Here is a 10646-nt window from a genome sequence, read left to right as displayed (position 1 = left end):
TGAGGAGCATCAGAAAAGAAAGGATGGACGGTCAGAGGAGAAAAAAGATCACAGACTTACATTAAGGTCTTCCCTGGGATTGCTCTTGAGATTCTTCTGCCTGATCAGTTTGTTGAACTCTTTGAAAATTGAGCCATGGAAAGTCCACCTGACTCATCGGGGCTTTTTTGGGTTTTGAAATTTACCCAGATTAATGGGGCGTGCCTGATAATGGCATGTGGTTATTCAGGCTGCGAACAATCTCGATAATCTGTCAAAACAGGCAGTTTCAGGTCATTTAATCTTTATTGAAGAAGCAGAAAACAAGCAGAATAAAAGCTTTATTGAAGAAGCACGGTACAAGTGAGAACGGCACACGGCGAGAAGCAAAACATTATTAAAGTACAACATAGTATACTAGATACAGTGTATCTACTAGATGAGCTATATGCTAGATAGCTCGTGTATTAGCATAGAATGGCCAGTTATAATACTTTTCCTAGAACTAGTGAGAAAAAGGGAAATTATACTTCAATGCCACGTTCTGGTTTTTCCTCACGGGAAAGAAAAAAAAATAATTAAAAAAAAAAAGATTGCTTTGTTGTTGTGCTAAGCGATGGCCAAAACACTTCCCGATTGCGGAGCTGCGTTTTGCTGTGCATCCCCCGGCCACACGGTGTGACAGCGGCACGGCGGGGAGGTGACCCGGCGGAGCAGCACGTCCTGCCCCGCGCTCACTGCCCGGCCGCAGCGGAGCCGTCCCGCAGGAAAGCCGGCTCTGCGCGGGGCGAGCTGCCGCTCCGGCACACAGCGCTCCCAGCGCCAGCTGTTGGCCGCGGCGGGGGCAGGCGGCGCCGTGCTCCTGCCCCAGCCTGGCAGCGCCAGAGCGCGGCGGGGGGAGCGGGGGCAGCCGCAGGGAAACCTCCGCGGGACGAGCCCGAGGGCCGGGCCCGGGAGAGGAAAATTCCAGCCCGGGACAGCGGCCGCTGTCAGCCCGCCGGGGCCGGGTGGGTGCGGGCGGGCGGAGGGAGGAGCCGGGCCGGGAACAGGGAGTCTCTGTTTCCCCGCCGGCTGCCGGAGCGGGAAAGGTTCCGCGTTTCAAGTTGCTCACCGAGAAGTTTTTTTTTAAAGGTTTTATTACACCCCCCCCCTCCCGCCCCGTTCTCCGCCCAAGGTGTGGTTCAGCGAGCGGCCGCCCCGGCGGAGCCGGAGCCGCGTGTGCGTGGCCGCCGCCGCCCCACGGGCGCGCTGTGGAAGCAGCCGGGGAATGCCTGGGCTCGGGGGCGAGGCGGCGCCGCGGGCGGCAGAGCGGGGCCGCCTTCCCCGGCCCTCCCCGAGCAGGTGAGGCGGGGCCCGGCGGCCGCTCACCCCGCCGCAGGCATGGCCGCCCCGCCGCCCTCAGGGTAAGCGCCGCTCCCGCCGGGGCCGGAGCCGGCTGCGGGCGCCCCGCGGAAGGAGAGGACGGGACGGGACGGGACGGGACGGGGGGGTCGCGGGTTCTGCCCCCGGACCGGGCGTCGGCAGCGCCGTGCTCGTGGCCGCCCAGCGACCGTTAAACGGCCGCCGGCGCGGCGGGAAGGGGAGGGCGGAGAGCGCGGCCCTGCCTTCCTCGACGGCACCCGACCGCTCGCCGCCACCGAAAGCGGGCTCCCGGCGGGGCCAGCGCTCGCCCCTCGGTGAGGTGAGGTGAGGCGAGGTGCCGGCCGGCGGCGCTTCACGGCGGGGCTCGGCGCGTTCCCCTCCCGGACGGCGCCCGCGGGCTGGCTTCGAGTTTTGGGAGCGGTGTTTTGGGGGCGCCTCGGGAGCCGGCTGAGGTGAGCGGGCAGGTGAAGCTCGGCGTGTCTGCGCCTCAGCGCTACTCCTGCCCGAGGGGCGGCGAGCCGCCCGTAGCCCGTCAGGAGATGTAACTTTTAGGACGTGACTCGGGGTCCCGGCTGCAGGCAGTGGGGGCTGCCGCAGGCACCGCGGTGTGCCTGCGGGTGGTGGGTGCCCTCCGCAGCTGTGTGCTCAACACAGGTTCTAGCCCGACCTTTAAATAGCGGGGACAAAATAATTGGTGAGTGTGTATTTTAACACCAGGATGTTCCCGAAGCTTGTGTATTATCTGCAAAAGCTGAGTAATTGCATTTCTGACCAAGTGAATACGTGGTAAGCAGGTGGAGTTGGTGATCTGCTGTAGCAGCCGCAGTAATCAGATCAGTTTGAAGCGATGGATGAAGCGAATACGAGGACTGGTAGAGAAGGGGCACTTGTTTGCCTAGGGCCTTGTGGCGGCTCCACGCTTATGCACAGCCACAGAGAAGTGAAGTTTATCTTGTTAGCCACTGTAGAAGGTACAATTACAGTATAGATAATTAGTACATTTCTGCAACGTAGGGTATGTATGCTCAGCCGAAAGGACCAAGCGTATGATAATGGAGCATGATTGCAGGTTAGGAAGCGGCTGCAGTGGTATGTCTGGAAAGCCCTCAGTTGTGCTTGCAGGCAGGAGTGTGAAAACGAGCAAAAAGGCACAACTGCAACGTTGGGTTGAGTGTGCTAACAGCTTCCCCAGGCCTGCAGCCTGCCATAAAGCTGTCGATTGTACGCAATTTTGTCTGCAGCCTGGCTCCTTTAAGGTAGGAGGAGTAGCGTGTTCCCTTAATGTGACTTCAAGCATCTGTCAGCGTTCACATCTCATTTCTGAAAAAACACGTAGCTAGCAACAAGGCTTATTTTCATTAGCCCTGCAGATATATTTTCAGGCCTTTTATCAGCTGTTCCCATATAATTTAGTTCTTTGAAAAATCAGCTTACTCTTCCTCTCTTGTTACAAGAGTTTCTTATTGGCAGTCTGAAATATGTCCTGAAGGTGATTTGTTCATACTAGATTTGAGGAAAAAAAAAAACTGGATATACCAGCAAACCCAGCAACTCCCTCCCACTTTACTGAGTAGGATCCACAGATTCTTTTTTGAATGGTTAGCAGTGCTGTGGTTCTCTTCACCAAATGAGATTATGGGACAAATTGTGTTAGAAATAGTAATGTTCTTTGGTTTGCATTGTATCTTCTAATCTGCCTGGCCAGGTGGGAAATGTTGAAACACAGCTGAAAACTGTTTAGCAGCATGTTCTTAAATCACTGTTTAAAGTTACGTGGTGTAATTATGGATAATTCTTCACAGTTTAAGAACTCGAATTATGCTAACTGCCAAGAAGGGTAGATGTGTTAAAGTTTTTTTTTGTGGATTTTCAAGTGTCAGTGTTTATTTAGCCTTGGAACTTCTGTATAGCTTAATCCTCTGTGATACGTCATGGCTCTTCTCTATGGAATTTTTTTATCTTGTTCTACTGGGACAAGATTTGGAAAGTATCTCATAACTATATCCTGGAGGACTTTTTTTTTTTTTTTTTTTTTGTATACACGATTATACTTTCCTGTTGAAAAAGTGTTCTTTAAAAAAAGTTTGTGGATTGGGAGAAAAAGATGCAGGGGTACACGACTATGTTATTCTCAAAGTACAACCAAGGTAAATTCATAAAGGTCTGTTTTGTTTTAAATACTCAGCTGGATTTTTTTTTTTTTTGAATATGGTGAATAGAAGGCATGCCCAGTAACTGGCTGGACGTGCCACATAGTTTCCTCTGGTAGGAGACGAAACTTGGCTGGACCTACCCTTAATAATTTTATAGCTCATCCATCTTGACTCAAGTCTGAGGAGCACTCCTGGAAGTATGTTCCTGCCAGGCCAGCTGACACAGTGTGCTCCTGTTCAGTACAGAGGTGAATCGGTTTTGTGTATTGACTGTGTTACAGGATGATAGGAAGATGTGTGTTTTTTTAAATACTTTTTTTTTTTTAACAAAACAAAACAAAACCTGGGTGGTATCCAGCATCTTGACCCCATTTTTTCCTGCTGTTGCAAGCTAGCTGTACCCCTGGTGAAAATCAATTTTTACACTGACAAGTAGATTTCGCTAGTTGATGCAGACTTTTACTGTGAAGTGGTGCCAGCAAATATGCTGTTAAACTATTGGAGCAAAATTGTTTCTTGATAAACTACAGATTTATTTCCTTTGAAATATTATAATGCCCATTTAGGTGTGCCTTTTAATTCAGCTCTAATCAATTTATGATAACTTCATGTGATCTCATTTGTATTCAGAGCTATATATTTACTTAAAGAAAGTGACAAAACATTTTATTTTTTTTCTTTTTGATTGCCTAAAGAAAACATGCTTAGGAGCTACAGCTGCTCTCCAGGGGCTGAAGACAGAGATGGCTGTAGCAGGGGGTAGGGGCAGGCCTAAGTTGAGCTGTGCTTAGGGTACTGCCAGAAACTCTCCTCAGGCGTGTCTTCATGCTCCCTTTCCCTGGCTGTTTAGCCCCATGAAGGTACTGAAGTTTTTAATAAGAACAGGAGAGAAATCTTTTTATGTGGTTAGGGCTGCCTTTGAAGGAGAGAGATCTGAATGTTTTCAGGAAAAAAAAAAAAGGCACTCTGTTGTGTGCCTTTACTTGAGTACAACTGTTGAGTTCTTTTAGCAAATAATTTCAATTGGTTTACGGATCTCTAGGCATGTCATCTGTGGTGCAGTGTTGAAAAATGTCTGGCATCAAGCTTAAAATACTGGTTTGAGCTCTCCTCATCTCTTCTTTGTCAGCTGAGCTAGTTCACAACGTGGCCATAGGTTTGTTGGGGCATAAATGAAGGTCCTCTGTGGTGTGGAGCGTGGGATGAATGGGGCAGGAGGTGCAGCAATAACTTCAAGCATTCTGTTGCCAAGCCACAGCAATGGGTTGGAGGGTGGTGGTGGAGCGCCTGAAGCTTGTACAGTTTGGTGGAGTTCAGGTCCAGCCTGAAACTACTACATTTTCAATGAATTAGCTGTTGCTATTGCTTGTATAGTACTTTATATAGATGTTCATGGATAAAAGCAAGACCTTTGTGCTTGTGGTACTAAATGGTAGTACTATCGAGACTCGGAATTTAGGCTGACATGGGTCTAACAGGCAAGGCAGTTCAATCTTAGGTGTGCTCTATCTCTTATACTGAGGAGTTCAAGATAAAGATTTTTTTCTCACTTCCTTGACCCTGGTGAAGAACTAATTGAGATACAACAAAATGGAAAGAAGTTTGAGATCTTGCTTGCTGGGTGTTTGAAACAGGGAGTTAACCACTTTGTGGGTGGATCCCCATCAGGAGCCACTTGAATGTTCTTCATTCCAGGGTGTAGTTTACCATCTGAATTCTGAATATATACGTAATACTTCTTGAGGTGATTATGTTGTTCTTTTTAACAAATCTGCCTTAATCAAGGCAGCATCAAATAGTTACATGACATAGTGGTGCCATGAATCAAATGTTGTTGCATTTAATGGCCAGTTTGGTTACTCAAACCTTGTCAAGTCTGAAATCATAGCTGAGTACTCAGCGGTAATATTCCCTGTTGGAGTGTGTTGCTGTGGGAATGAGATCAAGGAAGCATTAGGGGGCTAAGGAATGTGGATACTAGAGTGAAAAAATGCGTGGGAGGGTAATGCACAAATAGAGAAATGAGCAGTTATTTCAAACCTTTGTCCAAGTGTGATGGTATCCTGTGAAAAGGAAAAGTGAGAGCTAGTCATTAGTGAGATTTAAACAGCATGTGAGAAAAAAGTGCTTTGGACTGGAAGGTGGGTTTCAGTGTCATCTTACGCTTAGTTCTTTTTTTTTTTTTTGTATTGTTACTGGATGTTTTTGTTAACTTTAAGAGAGACTACAGTGTTTACGTAAACCTGAAGATCACTATTTATGTTGGGTAGTAGTATCTGTGTTGGGTGAAAGAAGAAAAGAGCCCATTGTAGGGGCCAGAAGCTTAGATCCCAGAGGAAACCACAGAGTTTCACGTGATTACTATGATCTGATAGGTAAAATAACTCAGTAGGAATATTTTTAGTTTAGAAACCAATGGTTTCTGCTGTAATCTAGCATCTTTGTAGACCTTCCTTCGTGAAGTCCAATACTACTTCTGGCTTCCTTGACTGTAGCTTGGAAGAAAGTTTTTAAGTGTGCAAATTTCTCTAGCTTGGCTGCTGCTGTTTCTGGCTGCCACTGCTGTAATTTTGTGCTGCTGGGGAGCTGAGGATCCCAAATTACCCCTACTGCTATTAGAGGTGTAACAATGTTAGCACCTGCTCAACTAAATATTTTTTCAAGAAATTAACAAGTTGGTATGATGAGTTGCTCTGTTAAATAACTGAATATGAGGAATGCTGGGTGTTCTTTTCTTTTTTTTTTTTTTTATGACTGCTTGCAAGTTAAAACAAATCTGACAGTGCACTTCCCTTCCTTTTCACCTGGCTCTCACCAGCTTCCCCAGGGGCTGACCTGCTGCTCTCACTTAAGCTCACTCAGCTGCCTGCTGTTTGAGAAAGGGCTATTCTTTACTGTGAGTATTTGCTGTCACTGTATGCTGCTCTAAAATTCAACAAGTTGACGTCAAGGCAGTAGAGGATGACAGGAGGCCGAGATGTTGGCTCCTAGACTCCTGTAGAGTTCTGTGGCCATGCCCAGCATTAGCACAATGAAGAGGAAACTCTGGCTGTGCAGCATGCGACAATGGGGAGCTCAAGAGGGGGAAAAAAAAAACAACAACAACAACCCTGTTTTGAGCTGTAACAGGCAATTAAAAACTTGAGGTTTCACCTGAATTCTCTCCTAAAGTAAGGTCTCACAATTAGAAATGTAACTCTTTGTATCAAAGCAAACTTTTTACTAACTAGGATTCAAATAGATGCCTTCTGACTTAAAATCTGCATGTTGATGGACAAATAGAGAAATACGCATTTTTTCATGTTTTTTTTTTTTTTTTAGAAACTTTTTTTTTTCTGCAATACCATGGGAATATTTACTGAACTAGGAGATCCTGGACTTGTTTTTTATTTGCTTGGAGTTTATCTAGTTCAAAAGGGGCACATACATTTGTGTGTATCTTTTGGTGGTTGTAAATGATCAAAGACATGTGGGTGGTTGAAGGATGGATCCCTAATCTGTCTGTGAAATGTCTCCCTGGGGAGTTTGTGTGTATGTCGACTGTTCTGCAAGACTAGGATTGTCAGGATTGCTATTTTCAGTTAAAGAAAATAGAGCACATGAATATTTTTGGCTAGGCATGAGCTTTCTTCTGTGAGAAAGCATTGGTTTTGTTGCTGGGAGCATTAATTCAACAAAGGCTTCAATTGAAGAAATAGGTTGCTAGTCGTACTTTTTTAGCTGTACTTTAAAAATCCTTTCTGCAAATTTTGTTTTTTATTGTTCATTTCTGTTCTAGAAATATACCTGTATGGCTTGGAAAATGTTACTCTTATTTAAATACCATATATAAAAAAATGAACCTCTCCTCCTTTCTGAACAGTGTAATCAATTACTCTATGCCAAGTAGGTAACTATTGTGAGCTACAATTTTTCTCAAGTACCAGTGATCATACAGTTTCTGTTACTTGCCCTGCATCTCTCTTATAAAGTAATGCTGTTTTAATTCCAAAACCCACTCTATCTCAAAAGAACAGGATTATAAACTTGTGTATTTGTCTTTAGAATCAAGTCTATTTTCACTTCAGTTTCTGACAAGAAACCGACCCAAATGAAAAAATGGGATTTTTAAAACTAAAACAAAAAAATTCTGTTCAGAAAATTGACTTTCTTCTGATGTGTTACCTGGCTTTCATTTCAGACTTTCTGATACATTTTCTTCCAAAGACTAGGGCTCTGTATGTGCAAGTATAGCAGCTTTTACACATTTTGCTATGGGGAGGCTGAAGTACCTCTTTCAGCTGTCCCTTCAACACAAGCAGTTTATTGACAAAGCCATTAAAAATAGGGTCTTTGTATTGGTGGATGATGTAATTTCGTGTCTTTTCCCCACTCAGTTTTAACTGCGAACTGCGTAAGCAGTTTGGCAGATTCCTTAGGTATTAAGGTACAGTACAAAACCCTTTATATGATGTGCAGTACTGTGTCTTGCTCTGAAGTTAAATACCTATACTTCAAAGTACAATGTCACTGGGTTCTTACTGGCATTGTGGTGTCCTTTCTGCAGACCTCTCTAAGCATGGCACCGTGCTGTTCTTCACTGTCCTAGGATGATATGCAGCTTCCCGAGTGTTTGAGCCATGCTTGGATGTTGTACAGTCTCCAGCACTAATACCTGCTCTCTCTCATTCAGCATCAGAGGACTTGTACCCGAAGAGTTGCACATGCTTGTATCTTATTACTGCCCAGACACTTGTGTGCAGCTAACAAGGTTGTTAGAAGGGTCGTAGGGAAAAATACAGTGTGGCGAGTTTGTTTCTCGTCATTTGGTATTTTACCAAGTGTTTATGCATCATTGCATTGCTGTTGACCTTTGTAGAACCCAGTACAGTTCTTGTTTAGCGCCAAACATGACTGAGAAGACAGCTGGACATTGCAGTGCAGGTAGAAGGTAATCTACTGAGTTATCTATTTAAAAATTCTTCAGACTACGATGTTGAAAGCATTTTTTACTTGGGAAGAACAATATTTTTGTCTCTGCTTTTGTTAAAAATAAAAAAAGGCGCCAAAGTGTCTGTTAGAAAGGTAGTTTGGAAAAATGTTTACAACCTGTCATTCTGGGATGTAACCCCTTCAAGCAAAAATAAATACATCTTCACTACTACTGCAGAAACTCTTGTTCTTTTCATTAAAAAAAAAAAGGCATCCTGTTCACAATTAATTGTGAAATTGTTCTGGCTTTGGACCCGATGATCTCTTGAGGTCCCTTCCAACCCCTACAATTCTGTGATTCTGTGATTTGCAATGATGATGCGGAGAAATTATTTGCAATGATAAGTGTTTTCATGGCTCTTCAGCTTGTAAGATGGACAAGAGATTAGCTAGCTGATGACCACAGAGTAGTAGGCAGGTTTCCAGGGGTGAAATGTCTGATGATTTTCAGAAGTTTGTGTCAATTCAGAAATCCATACTATGGCAGAAATCCGGGCTTTGACTCTTTTATTTTTAATAAAAAAAAAATTCTCCAAAATCAAGAAAAACTATGTGTTGAAAGTTGTCCCTTGGTTCCCATGCTTTCATTCTTTAGCAGTCATTGCTTTCTTCATCTACTCTATGAAATCTCCAGACAAACTTTCTTGTATCCCCTGCTGATCTCTGACTCATGGTATCTCACTTCCCCTTGCCTGCAATTTTAATCCTCTCCTTCCACCCACATTACAAAGTAGCCTCACTAATTCCATCCTTGGTGACATCCCTCAGCTATTTTTACCTCATTCAGTTTTTAAAGTACTCGCTTCACAGGGAAAGTCCCATTTTGTTGGATCTTAAATGTGCTGCTTCTCTTCTGAAAGCTTTTATTGCTGGTTATGCATAGGAACTTAGAAAAATTGTAACAATTCCAAAACCACAACTGTTTAGGTGCCTTTAGATGTTTGGAAGATAAATGGTGTTTTCCCATCTGACAGAATTTGGAACTGAGATCTTAAGGCAGCACTGATAGCCAGAGACATGGGATTTATTCTATGTATTTTTTTTCCATTCAAGGAAATCAGAGTTTATACTTTGCTGAGTCAATACCAGGACAACTGAGGACATTGCTGAACCAATACCAGTGATTTTCTTAATGTATCATGTTTTGTCATTCCTCAAGATCAGATATATGTAATTTGATGTGTACATGGCAGGTTCTCAGGACACTTGTTTTAGAAAAGAAACTGATGGAACTGGACCTGATTAATCTTTTTTCCTTCAACTCCTTAACATTTCTGTATCTTTGTTTAATGGCTGTTCTTCAGTGGTGGGGGGTGTGTGTTTTAATCCCAGGTGATATGTACAGTGTTCAGAAGATTTTGAAATTAAACTAACTCTGTTTGTTTGTTTGTTTTTTGATTGTTCTCCTGCAGTGTAGGGCACATCTCCCCCCTGCCCTCAGCTATAGTGGCAGTAGGTAATGCTTTTTCAATGCTTTAGAAAAGCAAGGTGAAAATGCACGTGTGGGAAACTACAGCAGTTTATGAGCGCTCCTTCAGAGCTTATTGTTAATAGTGAGTGGGATGGAAGAAAATCTGAAGCAGCTTATTTTGGAAAACTAATAAGGATCTGACATCACTGTCTGAACTGTTGGAATCTCTGTCTTGTTTCTAAGCATCTTTCTTTGACTGTTTTCATATTTCCACTGCCCAAACACTTACAAACTTTCCAGTCTTTCTCCCAAAATACACCACTGCAATGCTTTTTCATCCATAAATCTAAAATTAATACAGGGAGAGGAGGGAAATGCTATGAATTGTAAATGCTATATGAAAGCTTCAAAGTATAAAATGACTTAATATAGAGGAGAAAAAAAAAAGGTGGGTGAGACTATCATGATAGTTATAGAAGTATTCAAACTAATCTTTTTTTTTTTTTTCTTTTTTCTTTTCCCCCCCTCCTGGTGGTGTTCTTTAAGACACTGCTTATAGTTCTTTACTTTTTTTTTTTTTCCTCCCCCTGCTTTTACTCACCAAAAGTTTCCTGGATTCTGTAGCTTCAGTATGTAAAACTTGCGAGCCAGTGGGTTTATGAGATCTTATTTTTTTCGTTTTAAAGACTGCCTGCCAGGACTTCAATCCAGAATAAGTTTTTATGGTAGAATTGAGAATGTTTGGAAATAATGACACACAATGTAAATGC

General features: G+C 43.7%; 1 protein-coding gene across 5 annotated transcripts in view; it reads left to right on the top strand.

Moving 5' to 3' along the window:
• Positions 1–856: 856 nt before the first annotated feature.
• The window catches only part of COBLL1 (cordon-bleu WH2 repeat protein like 1), an 82434-nt gene continuing 72644 nt past the window's right edge, over positions 857–10646 (top strand). For 2 of the 5 annotated variants that reach the window (XM_068685610.1, XM_068685609.1), the window contains exon 1: positions 1132–1382. In XM_068685610.1, coding sequence (XP_068541711.1) covers positions 1360–1382 — 23 coding nt within the window. In that variant the 5' untranslated portion in view covers positions 1132–1359. Of the gene's footprint in view, positions 987–1129; positions 1383–10646 lie in introns of those variants that run through there. The other 3 variants (XM_068685616.1, XM_068685612.1, XM_068685613.1) reach the window with 3 other exon arrangements.

This window comes from Anas acuta, chromosome 6, assembly GCF_963932015.1.
Source record: "Anas acuta chromosome 6, bAnaAcu1.1, whole genome shotgun sequence".
Lineage (NCBI taxonomy): Eukaryota > Metazoa > Chordata > Aves > Anseriformes > Anatidae > Anas > Anas acuta.
This window is presented reverse-complemented; position numbering and strand designations above follow the sequence as displayed.